General features: G+C 31.5%; 2 protein-coding genes across 2 annotated transcripts; one reads left to right on the top strand and one right to left on the bottom strand.

Annotated features, from left to right (window-relative positions):
• Positions 1-259: 259 nt before the first annotated feature.
• On the bottom strand, positions 260-6,565 carry LOC101502207 (ABC transporter B family member 28). The gene is made up of 16 exons (XM_004513627.4): positions 6,061-6,565; positions 5,381-5,568; positions 5,181-5,204; positions 4,715-4,816; positions 4,388-4,478; positions 4,007-4,107; positions 3,854-3,904; positions 3,638-3,766; positions 3,450-3,512; positions 3,088-3,367; positions 2,238-2,386; positions 2,053-2,142; positions 1,829-1,963; positions 1,686-1,742; positions 1,503-1,559; positions 260-904 (listed from the first exon to the last, which is right to left on the bottom strand). Exons 1-16 carry the CDS (start codon positions 6,470-6,472, stop codon positions 668-670), a joined length of 2,166 nt encoding a protein of 721 aa, XP_004513684.1. The 5' UTR covers positions 6,473-6,565; the 3' UTR covers positions 260-667.
• Positions 6,566-8,983: 2,418 nt separating this feature from the next.
• On the top strand, positions 8,984-15,818 carry LOC101501881 (uncharacterized). Its single transcript, XM_004513626.4, has 5 exons — positions 8,984-9,320; positions 12,559-12,820; positions 12,916-13,112; positions 13,668-13,855; positions 15,306-15,818. Exons 1-5 carry the CDS (start codon positions 9,226-9,228, stop codon positions 15,590-15,592), a joined length of 1,029 nt encoding a protein of 342 aa, XP_004513683.1. The 5' UTR covers positions 8,984-9,225; the 3' UTR covers positions 15,593-15,818.
• The last annotated feature ends 6,221 nt before the right edge of the window (positions 15,819-22,039 follow it).

The following is a 22,039-nucleotide window of genomic DNA, read 5'->3' as shown; positions in this document are numbered from 1 at the left end:
CTGCTGACTGTAGGGAATCCAGGTCCATCAATCAAATGCCCCAAACACTAGTTCATTGCAAGTGCAAAACTAGAATGAAGAACCAAAATAAACATGTACTATCATTTATGCATAAGGATCTTTGGTAAGTAAGAAACTAGCCAATGTAGCACCCTTAACAAACTCATTCCTCAACTTCTTACCATGCAACTTCTGCAGAGGCATTTCCTAAACCTGCATTACATATAACACTTCTCTTTTACATTTTTGGACATCCAAATAACAATGAAATTATAAAATTTTATTATTTCAAATCTTGAAATTATTTGATTAACATATGATGAGGTCTTGTACACTGAAATGACATAAAAGATTAATTACAATCAATGAAGTACTGGCACAAATAGAACACCAATCAATGGATTACATAGGCAACTCATAATATTTTAAGAAAATAAAAGTAATTGAATATAATCAAATTTATAAGTGTCCTGTTATTGTCAGACACCAAATACGCCCTTAATTCAAAGTGTCAGTGCTACATAGATTACAACATTCAATTTTTCCCCCTTTTTTGTTGTTGCAAGATACTCTCAACAAAACCAGTGCGCCATTCCGCAAGTGTTTCTCGATGTTCTCGTGTATTGCTATCTGGTATAACAGTAAATACTAAGACCTTCATAATGATTTATTCAAATGCAAGCCTTTGAGTGCCAACAAGTGAAGCATATTGACCCTTCTTAGCCAATAACTCAAAATGGGTGCCTAGTTCTGCAACCCTTCCATCTGAACAGAGTGCAATTTGATAGGCATTTTGAACTGTGCTTAATCTGTGAGCTATAACTAATGTTGTCCTCCCCTTCATTAAATGGTTGAGGGCATCTTGGACCAAGCGCTCGCTGACAGTATCCAGAGCACTTGTAGCCTGCAGCAACAAAGAATATTGAAATGGATACGGCATTTATAGATTCACTCGGTGTTGTCAGATAGCAGTTGTTACGGTGCTATAGCGCTATAGTGTAGCAGAATTTTAACAAACTGCTATTGTTTTGCAATGTGCAATTTAGTATAAAGTGTTGTCAAATAGCGGCTATAGCATTTAGTGTAGCAAAATTTGAACAAACCATTATTTTTCCATTCACGATTGACAATACTAGATTCAGTATGGATAAACTTCCCAGGAAACACTTAAAGGAAAAATAAATATTAAGAGACTCTTATTATAACTACAATGTTTTTAAACATCATCTTCTTGTATAAGTTAAAATTAATGCCTGCATCTCAATTTTAGTTCATCTAACTTCTCCAAAGGAATTTTCTGCAACTGAAAAACCATACACTTATTTCATTCTAGAAGCAACCATAAGCTTGAATTTAATCCAAACTAGGACACAGTCAATCGATATCAACTTAAAGAACAGCATGACTGCATGTTGCTTTGGCATCCAGGGAATCTAACCTTATTGTAGGGACAAAATGAAACACAGTACCAAGTAATTCAAAATATTAAACAAAAATATCACCTCATCAAGTATAAGAATGGGAGCATTCTTCAGGAGAGCTCGGGCAATGGCTATTCTCTGCAATTTATGAACACTAGAGTCAAGAACCTCTAAATATATTATGTATGCATGTATGTATTCATGTGTGAACATGCATTCTCATGCAAGGAAGGCTGCACATGCAACCTCAATTTTGAGTTTTACCTGCCTCTGTCCTCCGCTCAGTAGGCCTCCGCGCTCACCAACAAGTGTATCGTAGCCCTTTCCAGAAATGATCAACAATAAGGTAAACAATTTATATATTGTAACTATATAAAAGAACTTGCATACCTAAAAGACAAACCAACCTGTGGAAGTGAAATTATAAAGTCATGAGCATTTGCAGCTTTTGCTGCCTTAATCACGTCGTCTTTAGAAACATCGTCATCTGGAAGCCCATATGCAATATTTTCTCCAACAGACACCGAAAACAGAACAGGTTCCTGTCATAACTTGATGTTATTTGTAAACAAATGAAGCAATATGTTTAACATCAAACATGATTTTTTTTTTTTCGTTTTAGTTTTCATACTTGATTTACGATAGAGACAACCCGGGCCCATTCGCTTTTGTCAAATGTTCGGACATCCTCTCCACCAACTGTTATACAACCTCTTGCTGGCTACAGAAATTAAAGTCACTTGATTCATGTAACTTTTAAGACATGAAAATTCAGTGAAACTTTAAACTTACAAATTTTGAAATAAGAAATCGAACCTCATAAAAACGAGATAATAGCTGTACTATTGTACTTTTTCCTGCACCGCTAGCACCCACCAGTGCAGTTATAGTTCCACATTTTAGTGTTAAATTTAAGCCGCTTAAAATTTCCACGTCTGGCCTTAACGGATAAGAAAAATACACATCTGCAGTATAATACAAGCATAGTCATTGACAGAAGGAAAAAGCACATATCACAAAGTAAAATAGATCTATTTTGATAATGTAATATTTAACCATCTCAAAGTACGAGTAACTGTGTGCGCGCGCACGATAGAGAGAGAGAATAAGAAATTTATGGCCCGTTTACTTCTAGTGTTTCCTATTTTCATTTCCACTGATAAAATAAATATGAGAGAAGACATGGATTTTTTTGAAAATAAATTGAATATTTTTCTCTATAGTTAGCTTCCATCTTCTCTCTATTACAATTAAAAAGGAAAATCCATAACATGATTTTTCAGCCACCCACATACAAGGTATAGATTGAAAATGAAAATAGAAATGTTGTTAGAGAGTCAGCGGGCTCTTATGCTTCAAATTTAAGATTGGATGTAAATAATTAAGACTGAAAATGAATGATAATATGTCTTCCTCCAGCTCCTGTCACTAAATTTCAATCATTGAGAAGTATGATTTGAACATACTGACAAGCATAAAGCAATCAGTGCACAGTCAAAGTCCCTCAAAATAAATTTAATCGATGTAGTTATGAAACTTTGGAAGTTCATCTCATGACTAGAAGCTCCCATTAGAAGAACATTAATTAGCAAACATGGCTGTTGATATACAAAAGTCACACAAAAACAACACAACATAAGGGATAACAAAATTGCAATAGCGATACCTTCAAGACAAATATCTCCAGACCAAGCTAAGCTCAAAAGATTGCTTGACGTTTTTAACGCTGACATATAATGCGAATAATTTGTTTGGTTTTTATCAGCAGAACCATTAGAGAAGAACAATTTATAGTTTTCATCATTCACTGCTTTTTGTTTCAGTTCTCTTTCTAAGCCATAGGCAAGTGCATCATCAACTTGAACTCCAGACAAAACTGAGTTGATCCTTTCAACAGCAGCAAACGTTCCGCGAAGATCTCCAAAAGTATTAACCAATCCTTGAACCTGAAAGACATAATATCAGACATCAAAGAGAGAATGAAAAAGAATAAAGTAAAACAAGAGATAAACAACTCAATTTGCTTACGGCGAATGTTAAAGTGAAAGTGTATCCAATAAATGATGCCATAGTTCCAACAGAGAGTTGACCCTGAAAGCAAGAATTAATAGCAACTAAGAAAAACTTCTGAATTATTTCAATAATCGAAAATCCTTGGAAAATAAATAATAAGAGAGACTTATATGATATTATGATCACAGGATAAAAATGCTTACCGCCTTTACTTTGCTTCCTCCAAGACAATATAATGCAATTAAAGAAATATAAACAGCAACTCTCGTTAACGATTCGTTTATAGATTTGAAAGTCCCGAGCTTTATCCCACTCGATTTGAAGGATAGAACCTATATGGAATTCATTATTAACATATAAAGTATCTAGAGGATGTCATACCTTTCTGGCAACAGTTATTGGTCCTTTAATAAGCTTACCTGGTTAGCAAACATAAACATTTGGCGCTTTTCGCCACTGAACGTTCGCACCTGCAAGTATGCAAGTTATTGTTGCAGCCGTTAATTACAGATCCAAACCTTCAAACTACTCACGATGAATTTTCATCATAATATGAACTACTAGGAACTCACAGTTCGAATAGCAGAAAATGTTTCTGCTATGCAATCAGAGATAGATGCTTGGGCCAAGCCATGTGATTTAAAAACAGGCAAAGTTGATCTCTTGTAGACAGCTTCGTCGAACCAAAAAAAAAAATCAACAGCAGAGAAGAAACATAAAATGACACATAGTGGCACAATATTTTTTTTCAAATAGCGATGAATTTATTATTCAAGCTATATAGTAAGTTTATATAAGTAAACTATTTTTAAAATTATGATACATGATACACGCATGTTGCATGGATTATTATATCTCTGCTGTCAATAATAGACCATAACAGTGTTAAAGAAAATCTAAAGCAACTGGTCATGAATTGTTATGATCAAATACAAATTACAATAGAAATTTACCGATTGAAATGGAAACCGCGATCATCAGAACAGCCAGAATTGGAGCAAGTTGAGGGGATAAAGAAAAAAGTATGAATAATGTTCCAGTGACCTACAAACCCAAAGAAAACAGAAGCAACAAAATGAACACATGAACATGACCACCAAAATGTAAATCAAAATATGCATGAATACAACCTATGTGACAATATAAGAAGGAACTAATTCTTCCATACTGAAACAAAATAATTTGCTACAAAAGCCACTCCTCAAGAAATGAATCGTACGTACGCGTGCTTAAATATGGGAAATATAAAGCTCACTTCTCATTGGTCTAGAGTTGCTTGCCTCAGATAATGCCCTGAATCCACGATCCCTTGAAACATTATCACTGACAATATCTTTTAGAGAACCCAAATCAGCTGTTAACAAACCAGTGAGTTCACCAACCTACAAGAATAAACCCAACAAGAAAGTGCAATAAGTTTTGCACCTACTCCATTAGCATACATAAAGCAAAGAGAAAAAGAAACATTATATAGCTTACTAAAATTAGTGAAATAAATTTTTTAATTATCCTGTGGGTGCTAGTGCAATAGTGACTGTCTTAACTTTTTAATCTTAAGAGACAGAGATCGAATCCCGACTAGGGAATGTATGACCTAGTATTTCCCCCATGGCGTAATGGCATGCCGGATATTTGAACAACCGCCATAGGCATATTTGTGAATGTCTGTCATGGCGGTGCCACAGGCCACAATGACGTAATAACAAAATGAAAGGACATATAATCTAAATGATACCATACACACACCTTGTATTTGTCAAAAAACTCAACCTGCATAAATAAAACAGAAATCATATTAAACAACCAACGCAAAATATCTTCAATTCAATCAACCAACACATTTTAATAAATAGCTATCATGATCTCCACGAATTATCAGAAAGAACTACATAACGAAAAATAGAAAGAGAATAAAAATGAGCTGGAAAGTTTATATAGGACTTTACCTTCTGAATCAATATTCTTCCAAAGATCTGAGCTCTTAGTTTTGACATAACACTCTCCCACACTATGTTCATGTTTATAACAAAAACAACAGTTAAAAGTGGCTCTAGAGCATATAGAACTCCCATTTTACTGAGAAGACTCCACAACGGCTCCGGTCTAACACCAATAAGAATTTCGAAAAACCGCCCTAAGAAAACAACAACACATAAGAATCCATATAACATAATCAATAGTGAAATCATACATAAGCATTAGGTAAACTTGAATCCAAAGATAAAAGACAACACCTAATTGCTGTAACTTTCAATTCTTCAAAACCACCCCAAAAGCAATAATGTCAATTGCACATAACGAAAAATAGCAGTTTGTTTAAATTTTACTATGTGACAGCGTTGTAACACTGCTATAACCTCTATTTGAGAACACTTTATACTAAATAGAACATTACAGAACAATAGCATTTTATTTAAACTCCACTACAACTTCTATTTTGACAACACTAAATAGGACATTACAGAACAATAGTGATTCATTCAAACTCCGCTACACGGTAGCACTATAGCACCAAATAGTTGCTATTTGACAACAGAACCAAAAAGGTTGTTCAACACATGATATCATAGGTGTCGGATAAAAGGTGTGAAATGAATGCAATAAATAAAAAAATAATAAAAATTACCGGAAAAAATGGGCATGGATAAGGTACAGGCGGTGCAGGAAAAGAGAGATGCAACGCAAAGAGCAAGACGAAGTTTGTGTTTGGTAAGAAGCATAGAGAGAAGCTCCCATGTTATAACACTTGGCGGTTCAATCTTCTCTTGAAGTGACCCGTGGAGCTTCGGATCCGGTTCGGATATATTCGGGTCGGATGCTGGTCCTGTGACATAAGCACGTGGCGGTTGTGAGATAAGACAACGAGATGATGATGATGATATGGATTTTGATTTTGATTGGAATTGGAAGTGAAAGGGACGAATGAGAGCACGCGTTGAGGGGGAGAGTGAGAGTGAGTGTATTGGTTTTGGAATTGTGAAGGATGAAGAAAGGGGAAGGTGACAATGGCACAGTGTTGTTGTTGTTACAGAGGCCATTGAGAAAACGTGAAGAGAAGAATTGAATTGAAAGAAGAATGAATTAGTTGAATTCAAAGAGGGAATTTTTTATTCATTTGTGATTACGATTAAGTAATTAACACAGGATGACATGTGTAATTTATCCTTCTTTTTTTCTTCTTCTTTTTATTATTTTATTTATTTATGTATGTGCAAGGCTCAACGAATTATTAGTTTAATGATAATGTGATTCATCTTCATCTAATTCATTTTCATTTCATTTTATATCAATGGAGTCAAATACTCATAAGACAATGTCAAATTTTGGTATTCTTAATCGATATATACAAGTTGACAAGTTATTTTAAAAATTATTATTATTATTATTATAAAGTTTAATTATTTTATCCGTCCCAAATTATTGGGGGATTTTAAAATAGATTTTGAACTAAAAATATGTGTAATCACTCACACTAATATATTTATTGTAATTAAATGATTATGACTATGAATTGCATAAAAGACATTTTACACTAACTTTTTGAACTTTAAATATTTTGGTATATCCTTTCATTTTTCCTCTTTAAATAACAAAAAATGCATATATATCAATTGTCTCTCAATCCACTTTCATCTAAGTCATCCCTTCACCTTCCAAAACCCTTCTTCTCCTTTAGATCCTCAATGGAAAACCCTCTAAGAAACAAGAAAATAATATTTTCTTAAAAAATATATTTCACAGCAATACAAAAATAAATTTAGATAATCTTCTTGTTCTAATCAAATCGAAAATTGATCTCAATAATTTTATAGAATGTGAATTTTACTTTAGGGGAGTATTGATATAGATATGAGTATACGAGAACACCATTTTGAAAAACAATCAATTTATGTTAACGTGACGAAGGATTTCTAGTTGATAGCTAGAGTTTCCAGCAACACCATTTTTTGTATAGCTCTAGGAAAAACAAACTCTATATCAAAAGCTATGAAATGCCCTTGCAAAGGAGAAGAGCTATCTCATTCGGAATATTGTCTTAGAAGAGAGTTATATCAAAAATCTTCAATAAAAACAAAAGAAAAAGGATATTATGAGCTAAACTCATAATTTATAAACTAGATGTAACTATCAAGTTGATAGTGAAATAATATAAGTTGACGTGTATATTTACTTTTAATCTTTTATCATAATATTTGTCGTTGAATCTATTTTTCCACTATCATGCCTAGATCAATCAAAGTTTGTCAAACATTTTCAAAACAATCTATTAATGAAGTTACGGCTTTATCACTTTATTCTTTCAAAATATTTTTGGAAAAGATTTTAAGAGAACAATATTTTAATCTACTATTAAACCCTTTTTGTGTGTTTATTTCTCTCAATTTCAATCATGTGTGGCAATAGAGGCGGTAAACTCATATGAGATAAATCCCCAAAACTATAAGGTAATCTTTGTTAGGAGACATGTGAATATGGTGACGCATTGTTCAGAGAGAGTCTCCGTTTCTTATGTTAGTCTACACCTTTTCTATGATCCCTCGTAATCCATTGAGATTTTATTGATTCATGAAATGAACTAGAAATCTTTTTCATAAACAAACATTTTTTTTCTTTTGGTTTATAGATGAGATGATATAATTACCATTAGAAACTTACATACAACTATAAGGTTCTAGGTTCAAATCCGTAACATAATATCCAATTTAACAATATTAACATTTACTAATTGAGCTAAAATAATATTATTAAATTGGATATTAACATTATCTAATTGAACTTAAAACCTTAAAACCTTATGTTATTTAAAAATATTATGCGAACAATATATATATATATAAGTTAAATAACATAAACAATAATGATATATAATCTATTAATGATTAATAATAAGAAAGTAACAATAATCAAGTTATGTTTATAACATATTCTCAGCAAAATGAAATATAAACAAAAAAAATTAATTAAAAATTTGATGTATCTAGTAGAAATTTTAGATCAAATATATTAACTATTCAAATACAATATTTATTTATACTAAACTTTATAATTAATCAAGTGATTGAACTCAAATAGTTACAAAGTATTTTTGGCACTTGCAATAGTACAAATAATAAATTGAGGTATCCATTTTATTACCGTGAAGTTTCATATTCGAATCTTAAATAAATAAAATATATAATAAAGAAATATAATTAAAAGAATAGAGTCAATAGTTTTTCACATATAAAACATCCTATTTTGATGAAATTTGTCTGATCAAATTATTTATTTAATGATTATTTAATTTAATTTTAATGATACAATAAAATAAATACTTTAAAATAAAATATAAATAAATATTTAAAAATGTGATATATTTAATCAAATATGTGTAGTTTTCTGATACTAATTTTATTTGTGATGCATTCTGGTGAGAGTATTTATTATGATTACGATTTATAATATAAAATAATATTTTTTTAGAGTAAAATAATAATAATAATAATAATAATAATAATAATAATAATAATAATAATAATAATAATAATAATAGTGTACGGACACAAATTAACATCATCATCACCTCTTCACGAGATTCTGCTCCCATTTTAGCCACTCTTCCAACTCGCTCCGAGTTGACTCATTCCCTTTCGAGATCAACCACCGCCACCTCCTCCACCGCACTCCGCTGTTAATGTAATCCCAATCAACTTCCTCCGTCAATGCAAAACTTGCCGTCGATTCTCCTCCGAACATCCTCTCCCATATCGCGGGAATAATCTTCCTTTGACTTCGCTTTTCAGCGAATCCGATGGCTCTCTTTCGTTCTCTCTTCCTCTTTGCCGCCTTCTGTTCCTTCCTCCTCTCCATCGCCGCCAGCGATGGCGACGCCGATCTGATTTACAAGTAAGCTTCCCCTTCCATTTGTTCTATTTAAGAAACAGTGAAAATCAAATATTTTACTCCGAATTTTTTACCATAAATGCTTGATATGATTTTGAGGTCTTCCATTTTTGTGTTTAATTGTATCGGTGATATAAAAAATTGAAATTGGAATTCTCTTTAATTTATTTATTTATAAGTATTTTAGTATGAATTATTAGATTAAATTATATGTATGGTATGTGGTTGATTTCTAGGATTCCCATCTGCATAGTACCAACACAATCACCCAAACCAATCTAACCCGCATTTTGACCAACATATTCAGGTTCGAGTCTAACCGAACTAACCCATTTAAACCCAATATGTTCCGTTTGGGTAGCGGATTTAACATTTTGAACATGAGTACACAAGCCAATCCATTGACATAACATATATATTTTTATTTGTTTTTTTACTATTGATGTATAGTTAAAATTTAGTTGTTGGATTATATTTAAGAATTTGTTGCAAATTTAATTGATTTAGTTGTTTCGTTGTGTTTGTAGATGTATTTTAAGTATTGAATGATATGTTGCAATATAATTTTATTATTTTTGAGATGTTCAAGTATTTAAATTTAATTACATTTTTTTAATATAAAAATAATTTTTTCTTTCTTATCTGGGAACCCAACCCAACACGCACATATAATCGGGCTGGTTTGGTTTGGATTTGATGTAAAAATCGCGGATTGAAAATTCAACTTAAATGAAATTGATCCGTTCGGGTATTGAGTTTGACTTAAAACGACCCAACCTAATCTGTGTACACCCCTACGTGTATCTTCTATTATGGAATTTGACTCGTCTACAGTGAGCAATTCGCTTTAGAGGGTATAATGAACAATTTCAATTCCCAACTGTTGATGAATAAATCAGTGATTGATGTTATGTACACATTGGTAACAAATCATGAATGTATTGGAATATTAGCCATCAATTTATTAATCAACTTTTGAGATTACTTGCTTTACCTTCTAAAGGATGGAGTGTGAGATTAGAATTTCTGAATTTGTAGAAATAATGATATCTTCTATTATGTGATTTGACTCGTTTAAATTGAGCGATTCTCTGTTGAGAGCATAATGAACAATCTCAACTGCTGATGAATAGACTTGTCTATAGTGAGCGATTCACTTTGGAGAGTATAATGAATAATCTGAGTTGCTGATGAATAGACTCATCTGTAGGGAGCAATTCACTTTGAAGAATATCATGAGCAATCTCAAATGCTGCTGAATAAATCAATGGTTGATGTTATGTACACATTTATAACAAATTATGAATGTGTTGAAATATCATTCATTAATTTATTAACCAACTCCTGAGATTACTTGCTTTATCCTCTCAAAGAATTGTTTACTTTAGATGAGCTAAATCCTGTATTATGTGATTTTGCTGTTTTTTTTTCTTGGAGTTGCATTGCTTTGTGTAATTGCTTCTGATAATTTCTGAAGATCCACGACTTGCAGTTGTAATGAGCATTGTTTTTTATTATGTCAAGCTTAGAATGTGTGTGATGGAATACTCTCTCTCTCTCTAGTCTTTCTCCCTCCCTCTCCCTGTCTACAGCTGTTTTCTTTTGTGAGAATTTTAGTAACTGTGATGATTGAAAGATGTCCAATGCCTTATTTTTGTTAGGAACAATTTGTATTGTCGAATCCATTCTTGTTTGCTGACATCTTTACCAAGTACCAGAAATATTACAGTCACAAGTTTTTTTGGGTTAATCTTAGTTTGTGAGTTTGAAATGTCGTGCCATCATGATGGGCAGTAATGATGTGGCACAGCTTGTATGATAGTATTAATGTACAGTATGGGTATTTGCAATTGAGATGTTCAAGAAAACAGATAGGTGCATTTATGTTTCGTTACTATTTAGTGGCTAATGTTTAACTATGTAGATTGTTGACACGTTGCCATGTTTTTGGTGTTCACTTTTTTAGCATCATGTGCCTTTATTTTCTAGAAATAATGAGTCAGTTTATTTGACAGAGTGTAAAATTAGTTTAAGTGCAGTTCTTAATTTACCAAGCCAACAACACTGAACCTTTTTAAGTAAATTTTAAATAAATATAGTGTACGAGCTCAGTTGTAAGAGTTTAACATTGTAACTTCAACGGACAGAGCTCAAATCCCATTTGGAATGGTTGTAAAATGGCCATTAGTGCCCCTTTAATTAAAAACCATTTTCCTCTTCCCCAATTTTTTTTTAAAAAAATTATCAAGGCCTGTTTTATCGGGTGATGATTGATAAATCCAATATTCGTGAGAGTGCAATCAATAAAGCGTGTTCTTCTTATAGATTAGATATGTCTAGTTGGAGTCCTTGTTTGATTAGTTCTTGAACTACGATAGTGGCACACCACAACTATTGATATTTAATAGTTGTTGGCATACCCTAGTTATTTTCTTTATAAAATAATTAGTGTCACATCATAACTGTTTTATCCTAAACAAAAATATTAGATTACAAAGTTAGTTAGGCCTCTATACTTTAAGGTCATAAGAGATAATCTTTTCTGGTATTGGTTGCATTTAAAAATCTCCAGAGAAACAAAAAAAACTTGAACTTAATGAGGATTTGATGGCAGTTTTAGTCTCCATGTTATACCCAAATCCATTTTGTACTTAATGGGATTGGGCTGTACAATACAAGCATTAGTATCCCTGGCTTTATTATTGTGGTTAGAGGACTGGCTGGGATTTCATCATTGTCTAGGCTCATTCATCAAACTTCAAAGTTCAAACTTAATTGTATTTGCGGTATGTATCATACACTTTATCTAATACCTCCAGAAGAAAATTTAAGTATGGAGCAGTGTAATTGATGGTGGACCATGTCGGAAAGCCAAAAGTTTGCTATTTTTAGCCACCATAAAATACCATGGCACCGTCATCCTTCACAAATTGGCCATGACGTTTGCAAAAAAATCCACCACTGCAAACAAGTTGGAAGTTTTGTAATTAAAACTAGGGATAAGAAATGAAAATAAAAAAGTTCTCTAAAACCAAATTTTCACTTGTTAGGTGTAAGTAAATGAGGAACAGAACGGAAGATGCATAAACTATATATCTTCTGTTGAATGATCCAGCATTGTCCTGCATGCTAAAAAATTACTGCTGTTATTATGTGATTTCCATACAAATTAACAAAAATGATTATTTTATGTACAATTCTTACCATATGATCAATTTTGGTTGTGACTGTTGAATTTCAGGGGTTGTGTGGAACAGTGCGAGGAATCTGGATGTGTAGGGGATAAATGCTTTCAACATTGTAAATTCTCATCAGATGGAAAATCAATTGATGGTCCATGGTATATGCACGAACCGCTTTACCTGAGGTGGAAACAATGGGACTGTCGTACTGATTGTCGGTATCACTGCATGGTAGCCAGAGAGGAAGAAAGAACAAAATTTGGTGAAAAACCTGTCAAGTATCACGGAAAATGGCCATTTCGGCGCATTTATGGGATTCAGGTTCTCTCATCAATATCCTATGAAAAGGTTTAAGGGTAATAATAGTGCTAATTTAGTTTTGGTTTCTGATTGTAGCTTGGATATTATGGTTTCAGGAACCTGTGGCTGTTGCTCTGTCTGCCCTTAATCTTGCGATGCAGTTTCATGGATGGGTGTCATTCTTCATTCTTGTGTACTATAAGTTGCCTTTGAAGCCAGATAAGAAGGCTTACTATGAGTACACTGGTCTGTGGCATATTTATGGGATTCTATCTATGAATGCATGGTTGTGGAGTTCTGTTTTTCATAGCCGGTAAGTTTTCCACGTTATTCTTATTTCCGATTTTGTCTGCATGCTTGCATATATAAAAATTATGTTTCAGTATTGAAGTACTAGCTCAAACCTCGGATGTCGTTTCTTTGTGGTGCCTTGATATTGATTTTCTTGCACTTTGTGTAAATGGTATTGTAAGTTTTGACGTAAAATATGAATTTTGTTTTGGTCTTAACCCTCCACCCTCCGGTTCCTAAGAGAAGGGTTCCTGGAATCTGGAGTTTGGTTGAGAGCTAAGTAAAGCCTAGTCAAGGATTATTCCAGCTAGTATTCGAACTCAGGTTCTCCCGAGTGGTCGTCATTGATTGGATCTCATTAACCACACAAGTTCAATCACATGATTAAAATGAAAAATTTTCATCACAATTAGTAGACACACAATATACACAGCATCTTACATAACAATCACACACATACTCAGTGTTGCAACTTGCAAGGGTTTTTATGTACAAAATGTATATCTTAAATATGGATATATCCTTTTATTATTTATTTTTCTGTCTTAATGTGTTTTCAATCTTTTATTATCTGTAGAGCTGTTGAATTAACAGAGAAGCTGAATTATTCTTCTGCTGTGGCCTTACTTGGATTTTCACTCATTCTTGCAATATTGCGAGCTTTTAATGTAAGGGACGAGGCTACAAGAGTCATGGTTTCTGCACCCTTGGTTGCGTTTGTGACAACTCATGTCTTATATCTGAATTTCTACGAACTGAATTATGGTAATGTTTTAATTTTAAATGCAGTGTTATTGTTGTTATCTTTTGAGTTACATATCTTATAATCTTTATGTTCCCTACTAGGTTCATGGTTTATGATTTCTTGATTGCTTTTTGTGACAACAAGTATCCTCTATCTGAATATTTACATACTTGTGTAATCTTTTATTTTAAATGAAACCTCTGCTGAGTTACACATCTTACTATTTTGATGCTAACGGTGATAATCTATACATGTCAAGATAGGATTAAAATACAATCCTTAGAGGAAAATTGGGGTAGTCATCATTGTAAAAGAGATAGTAGTGTCTCGTTTTAGGTGGTATGGACGTGTGCTGAATACATGTAGAAGCAAATGTAAGTTGAGTTAATCGGATGAACGAGAGTCCAATTGTAAGTAGAGAGAGACCAAATAAAACTATAGGCTAAACCATTAAGAGGGATTTAGGGGGAATTCGGAAGAGTTTATGAAAATGACTTATGGCGTGTCCATAAGCTGTTTGCGGGTTATTTTCACAAGTTCCTCTATATAGGTTATTCTCATAAACTATTTTTGTAGAATTTATCCTTATTCTCTCTCTCTATAAAAATCTTATATATCAATTCTTATAGGATAAGCACTTACCCCCTCTGTCACTGAACTTTGGTAGCTTAAGTTTTGTATTATAGCCCGAACCTTTCTTGTTTTAGAAAACCATGATATAATCAAGCAGTTTTGTACTACTTTACCCTTACAAAACCAAGAGCATACATTAATTGTATTTTATTTTTACTAGTACCTTTAGTGGAATTTGCATTGAACTGACATAGACATCTCCATTAAATTGAAACCAACCATAAAAGAGAAATAGTTGAGATTAGTAAACAAGGTTATGAGAATTCGCCAAATGACTAGTTATTTAAAAATAATTAAGAGTATCTTAGTCTACATTTTTCTAATTTTATTATTACTATATCTATCTAGAAAAACTTTAATCTACCAACATTCATGGACGGAGTATTGAATAAAGGCTTCATTAAGCTGTATATCCAAATGTCCTTTTAGAGATAATTAGTCTATCGTTAAACCTAATAAATAATAAAACTATGACATCAATTGATCTTTGTAGCTAACCTCATCCAGTGGAATAAAGTTTGATTGTTGTCGTTGTTCTAGTAGCAGTAGTGCTGAATGCGATACAAGAATGAGAATGTGATTCCTTTTCATATATTAATAATTTAATTAAAGTTGTTAAATAGCAGATAGAATTTGAACAAATTACTATTGTTTCAGAATACACTAGTTAGTACAAAATGTTATCAAATAATGGCTAAAGCACCGTTGCACAGTGAATTTTGAACAATCTGCTATTTTTCGTAATCAGTGGTTAAGAACACTCGATAAAATTATGGTCTACATTAATCATGCAGCACTGCCTTGGTTAGTGAGCTGATGCATCAACTATTTTTTCAGGTTTGAACACGAAAGTTTGCATGTTAATGGCTGTTGTCCAGCTTCTTATTTGGGCAATCTGGGCCGGTGTTTCAAGCCATCCGGCACGATGGAAATTATGGGTAGTGGTAGTCGGAGGAGTCTTTGCTATGGTCTTGGAGACATATGACTTCCCACCTTACATGGGATATGTGGATGCTAATGCTCTATGGAATGCAACAAACATTCCCCTTACATTCCTTTGGTGGAGTTATATAAGGGATGATGCTGAATTTAGAACCTCTGCTCTCCTTAAGAAGGTTAAATAGTGTTGTTGAATAATGGATACAAAGGGTGGGTGGATCAAATGAAGAAGGACATTCACATGCTTACTTTGATTTGTAAATTAGAAAACTGTTGTTTCCTTTTCCTCGTGTGAGCATTTTTTCAAGTGCTTAATGCGATGGTTTTTATGTTTTTTCAGTTTGTAACTTTTGTTTTCCTCATGTATGAGGTATACTTTGTTAGTGTAATTTAAATTTGCATTGTCTTCCATACCTTTTTAAATTCCAATCTCTATCCCTTTCTTTTGTCTATCAAATAGGTACTACTTTCTATTTAGAGTAATTTTTTCTTTCTTTTTCTTAAAAACAATACTTTATGAGTTAAAGATGCAAAAGTTTAGAGTGTACTTTGTTAAAATGAGAAGTCTAATAATATAATTTATATATAATACTCCATCAGTTTCTAAATGACTGTAGTTTTAGTAAAATTTCAATGGACAATTCTTGTGTTTTCAAGATGAGAAATGATTCAAATGAAGTTAAGATTCTATTCTAAAGAAGCTAGATAGATAGCCTTCTAAATGAAAATCATAAGAAAATTGATAAGCATAATAATCACTGCCGTCTGATTAAGCAGTAAATTTAGAACGACCCTGCAAGTTTCATTCATGATTCTTTAATGATGCATGGTGAAACTGCATTGCAGTAAATTTGTTTCACTCGTTAACATTTTACTATATTAAAAGATGTATATGGCATGAATTTGAGCTTGTTGTCTACACTTCTAAAATTGTTCTTTATGTACTAATCACCAACAAAGTTGAACTTCTAATTAGCTTAATGTCAACACACTTAATTCCCTTTGGCATTTCATATTATAACAAACTTTAATAAAAATAATCATTGAGAATATCGTGCGTTTAAGAAAAGGGAATCATAAGAACTTGTGATAGTAAAGGGATAGTTAACTATCAAAAGTATATTCTTCTCCCTTATATGGCTTTCATTATTGACATTCCAAAATATAATCTTCAATAAAGTATAAATTAAAAAGGATGAGATGCACCTATGGTTTAATAATGGATACATTCATATAAATGTGAGTCATTTGGTAGACCCATATAATATATGGTCCAATATATATATATTAATGCTTAAAATCACTTCGGAACTCTAACAATAACTCACAAGAAAATGAATTCTCTTGTGTTGAAAAAAAACATGAAGGAATAATGTGTTCATTACAACCATTCGTTTTTTTATTTATTTATTTATTTTGCTTTTACTTTCATTTTCTCTATCATTTAAAACATTGATCGAATGGTGGATATCAACACATTACTCCTTCATGTTTTTTTTCTTTCAATATGAGATGATTCATTTTCTTTCAATATGAGATGATTCATTCTTAATTGGCAAACCTCATCGAAAGTAGAAGTTGACTGCCCTCATCTTCCTTACGGTTGAGAACTGACTTGATTGATGTTAGTTTAACGAGTTCAAGTTCAAGGAGCACAAATTTATTTTATCTTGTTTTTATTTTATGAGAATCAATTAAGTCAATTTCTCAATCTTAAAATTAAAGATGACCTTGAACTTCTACTTATATGAAAGAAATGTTTGTCATTGTTAGAATTTTAACCAATTTACATGTATCAACCCACAAAATGGTGCATCATAAAATTTGTCTCCCATGAAAGCTAAAAAGCATAATACTTTTGTCCTTCTCAATATCTAACTATGTATATAGATTAAAAATTATAATATCTATACTTCTAGTAGAAAAGTATCAAAAAGACACTTTACATTCTACAATCCAAAAATAAAAGTAAACCAAACCCATCAAATTGAAAAACTCCACGGTGACATATCAACTCAACATCATGAAAGTCAACATCAATTTCTTCATACTAGGAAATGTGTTGGTGACATTAGCATTATATTCCTCAACAACTCATGTATCTTTAACACTCCCTTTTCTTCCTCTTGCATATACAACATTGTCTTTTACTCAATGGTGGAGGCAAATTCTGTTAGTTAATAAGAGTTAGTTAATATATTCACTATAGACGTTATAGAATTCTGTTACAATTTCTGTTATAAAAGAGAGGGAAGAGTAGTTAGAAAATCATTCAGACATATAATTAGAAAACAGTTAGGAGAATATTTCTCTTGGATTAGGAGTAGTTGTGTTCTAGTTTAGGAGTTCTTAGAACTCTGGTTTAATTTCTTTACTGCATTTTTAGATTTCTAGCATTATAAGAGCTTCAGAGTTCATCAATTTCAGTCTATAAAATTCTGGTTTCTATTGGTATTATTGTGTATTTAGACGGAGAATTCAAAATATAAAGAAATTTGAAATTCCAAAAACATTTGAATTCCTTCATTTACAATATTTGTTGTTTGTTTCAAGTAATTGAATTACTAGCATTTGCAAAATTTGTCGTTTGAACTAAGTAATTGAATTTCCTTCTTTGTTAATTTTTTTTTTATTTTCTCACCATTTCTTTTATTTATTAAAGTAACTAATTTAAATTTCTTCTCTTATAATTTATTAAATTTCTTTTCATATAATTTCTTTTATTTTCTAATATAAATAATTTAAATAAAGTAGTTAATTTTTTATTCTGTAATGAGAAACATTAAATTAAAATGGTAACATTTTTTTTTATGAAAAGTAAAAAAGTTGCGTACTTTAAAAAAAATTAAATAAAAAAAAATTGTGTTTTACAGAAACAAAAGTTTATTCTAAAAATATCAAAGTCAATTTTTTACTTTTCGAACTACCGTGGATATGAAAGTGAACTTTCATAAATGTTTATTGGTTGATGTTATTATGTAATAGTCGGAGTCTGATGCATCTTTGCAAGAATTGATTTTCCATACAAAGTCGAAACACATTGAAGTTTAATATCATTGGATACGAGAAGTGTTAAAGATGAAGTCATTTTCTATCGAGAAGATCCATACTCACTAGAATGGTTCAGATATGAGAACAAATTTTTTACTTAAAGATGATCCATTGTAGAAAGAAGATAAAAATAGTTGAACATTACCTTCTCACTTGAGTCATAGAAGAAGATTTATTAGAGAGATTCGTTATCAAGTGAGACCCACTGGTTACTAATTTCATTGTTGTTATTATTATAAAAAGATTATAATAAGAAGAAAAAAAAGGTGTTGTGTTTATGTCGTTATGGGCTTGACCCACATCATAGAAAAACAAATGGAGTTTCTTCTTCCATATTTAATGTTCTCAAATACTAAAAAATAATTGATTATTTTTTGCGTGTAAAATACACCTCCTAATTAGTCATTTCAAAAATAAATTTAAGAATTTTGAGAAGACTAGAGGTGAAAAAAGAAAGAATTAAAATCGCTAAGTTTAACACCAACAAATTAACAATAGTAAACAAAGAGAGTGAGTGCAATAGTGCAAGGAAGAAAATAAAAGAAACGGGGCTGCACGAAACAAAGGAGAAGAAAAACTTACTGTAGATGATAATGAATGTCTCGCAAGTTTGCTCCGTTTAATCTATAATTTAAATATATTATTCCTACTATTGAATTTGTTCTTTTAATATACATTGTAAATAGTTTTACCTTCTATGTAAGTTAGTTTGGAATACCAACTTTTTGTTTGTTATTTGTTCGGTTTGCTTAGTTTGGAATATCCACTTTTGTGGGAGATTGTTTGTAATTTGTTCGGTTTGCACTTTATAATTGTGATGTGTCTAATATTTAATTTTCTGTCAATTGTTATTACTATGTAAAATTATATATTTTTTTATTTGACATGTATTTGCATAGGTAATGGAAAAAAAATTGAATTATTAAAATAATTATCTTTGATTTTCCCAACAAAGTGGTATTAGATAGTGAAGAATCTTCATGTGGACTAAGTCTCCAACATTTAATATATATATATAAAAATAAATTTAAGAATTTTGAGAAGACTAGAGGTGAAAAAAGAAAGAATTAAAATCGCTAAGTTTAACACCAACAAATTAACAATAGTAAACAAAGAGAGTGAGTGCAATAGTGCAAGGAAGAAAATAAAAGAAACGGGGCTGCACGAAACAAAGGAGAAGAAAAACTTACTGTAGATGATAATGAATGTCTCGCAAGTTTGCTCCGTTTAATCTATAATTTAAATATATTATTCCTACTATTGAATTTGTTCTTTTAATATACATTGTAAATAGTTTTACCTTCTATGTAAGTTAGTTTGGAATACCAACTTTTTGTTTGTTATTTGTTCGGTTTGCACAGTTAGGAATACCAATTTTAGTGGAAGATTGTTTGTAATTTGTTCGATTTGCACTTTATAATTGTGATGTGTCTGATATTTAATTTTCAATCAATTGTTATTACTATGTGGAATTATATTTTTTTGTTTGGCATTGATCTGCATAGGCGATGGAAAAAAAATTTGCATTATTGAAATGATTATTTTTTATTTTCTCAACAAAGTGGTATTAGATAGTGGCGAATCTTCACGTGGACTAATTCCCCGACATTTAATATATATATACTTCATTTGATCTTATATATAAGCAAAACAAATTTAATACCCCTAACAAGTGTTCTAAGAGCACTTATTAAACATACAAAAGTTGAAATTTTATATTGAAAAAAACAAAAGTTGAATTTTCAAAAATTGAATATAAAATTATCAATATACTTTTCAATGTAAAATTTCTATTTTAGATGCTTAACAAGTGCCTTTGGCACTTCTTAACATTTTCCATAAAAAAAAGTCATTATAATCTTGTTGTCCTACTTGAGAATTTTTTCAACGAGAATAAAATATGTTGAAAAAGAAAAATCTACTTTAATTAAAGCGGTTATAGAAGTTAGAAACTTACATATAATTAAATTAGTCAAATTTTATTTATATTTAAGACCACATAATATGAGTTTTATTGTTTATATTTAAGATCCAAAAGTATATAATACTATGTAATATTATGTAATATAAGTAAAGAATTTACACTTTATCACAATAGCTAAATAATGTTATGAAAGAGAATTATTCCCGGAATTTAACACTTGAAAGTGATATTTTTGCAACTCATTTTTATTTTCTTGAGCAAGATATAGATTAAAGTTCCAAAAAACAAAATCAAAAAATTTGAACCACATTTTTCTTCCTGAAAAACAACGACGTTAATCACTAAACCAATTTCACTTTTCTTACACTTCATATATAAATATATATTTTTATATTCATACATTGTTTATTTATTTTGGTCCTCCCATGAATTTGTTTGAAGCTCCCGCCAGTGATATCAGAGTCGATGGTTATTAAAGGGATCAACTCCTTGAATTGAAAATCTTCCTGATCGAGGGTATTCAAGTGGTGTGTCCCGTTGATGTGTGGTGGTGAACAACGGTGAGAGTGTATAGATGAAAATGCTTTCGCTTGAAGGCAAAAATAACCAGATGAATGAAATAGGCTCACACTTGAGAAGAAGATTGTTGTGTAGCAATTGTGAGTTAGAGGTCCTGGTAGCGTTTCAGCAAGTGTACTGAATCGTTGCAAGTAATAATAAAACGGTAGTACCGAGTGTCGAACTCAAGGATTGCGTTTTACTATTGAATTATATTTGATTACTGAAATTGAACAAAAATTTCCCAAGTTGATTGAAATAATATTTAAAATTGACAACAATAGTAAAATTGATCTTTTATAAATTGAGAAAAATGTCAGGGATGAGTTTCACTTCAAATCCAACCTTGGTGTCTAATTTGATCCTAGTTATTGAATTCCTTTATTGAATTATTACCGAATTCTCTTTATTATTCTTGCCCTAATGTCTTAGTGACAGAACCTTTAATTCCAAAGTAACCCCTAATTCCTTAGTGGATTTAAGATTAGAATTAAGCATTACCGTATAGAAATTCTCTTGTAAATTATCGCTTTGCAACTAATTTAATTGGTTTCATGACCTGCATCTATCCCTAGACTACAAATTCATAAATTTCTCATCTCAAGCATTCGTAAAGTCCACTTCCGTTTCAAAATACAAATCGTAGAACATTTTAATGTTGATCAAGCAATAAAAAGCATTAAGCACAGAGATGAGAAAAATAATTCAATAAACTCATTCATATAACTAGAAATCAAATCAGAAAAATAAGGGTTTCATCTGGTTACACTCATCCCTAACAAATAGGGTTTAGTTACTCATGACAGAGATACAAAAGATAAGGATTAAAGAAGAATTACAAGAATGATTCATGGATGATTCTTGATAAAACTGCTTCAATGGCGTTAGAAACGGCCGTCTTTGAGTTTCTATGCTAGGGCACAAGTCTCCCAAGTTCCCCAGAGTCAAAAAAAATCCCTAAAACAGTAAAAATCTGCGTTTTTATGATTCTGGTGCGCGTCGCGCGCCCCAGGCGCGCGTTGGCAGAGGCCAAACCTGAGAAATGCGCTCCAGGCGCACAACATCTGATGTCTGATGTATTTTGCATTTTGCTCATCTT

This window comes from Cicer arietinum, chromosome 8 (assembly GCF_000331145.2).
Source record: "Cicer arietinum cultivar CDC Frontier isolate Library 1 chromosome 8, Cicar.CDCFrontier_v2.0, whole genome shotgun sequence".
Classification (NCBI taxonomy): domain Eukaryota; kingdom Viridiplantae; phylum Streptophyta; class Magnoliopsida; order Fabales; family Fabaceae; genus Cicer; species Cicer arietinum.
The sequence above is the reverse complement of the archived record's forward strand: the minus strand, read 5'-3'. Positions and strand labels throughout refer to the sequence as shown.

What these genes read in the sequence shown, in the direction of transcription:
- LOC101502207 (XM_004513627.4), bottom strand. Translation starts at nt 6,472, where the DNA reads ATGGCCTCTGTAACAACAACAACACTGTGCCATTGTCACCTTCCCCTT. An exon ending in ATCCATGCCCATTTTTTCCG is followed by an intron (nt 5,569 to 6,060) that starts GTAATTTTTATT and finishes TTGTTTTCTTAG; the next exon opens with GGCGGTTTTTCGAAATTCTT. An exon ending in GAGGAAGCAAAGTAAAGGCG is followed by an intron (nt 3,513 to 3,637) that starts GTAAGCATTTTT and finishes TCTTGCTTTCAG; the next exon opens with GGTCAACTCTCTGTTGGAAC.
- LOC101501881 (XM_004513626.4), top strand. Translation starts at nt 9,226, where the DNA reads ATGGCTCTCTTTCGTTCTCTCTTCCTCTTTGCCGCCTTCTGTTCCTTC. An exon ending in GACGCCGATCTGATTTACAA is followed by an intron (nt 9,321 to 12,558) that starts GTAAGCTTCCCC and finishes GTTGAATTTCAG; the next exon opens with GGGTTGTGTGGAACAGTGCG. An exon ending in GGCGCATTTATGGGATTCAG is followed by an intron (nt 12,821 to 12,915) that starts GTTCTCTCATCA and finishes TTATGGTTTCAG; the next exon opens with GAACCTGTGGCTGTTGCTCT.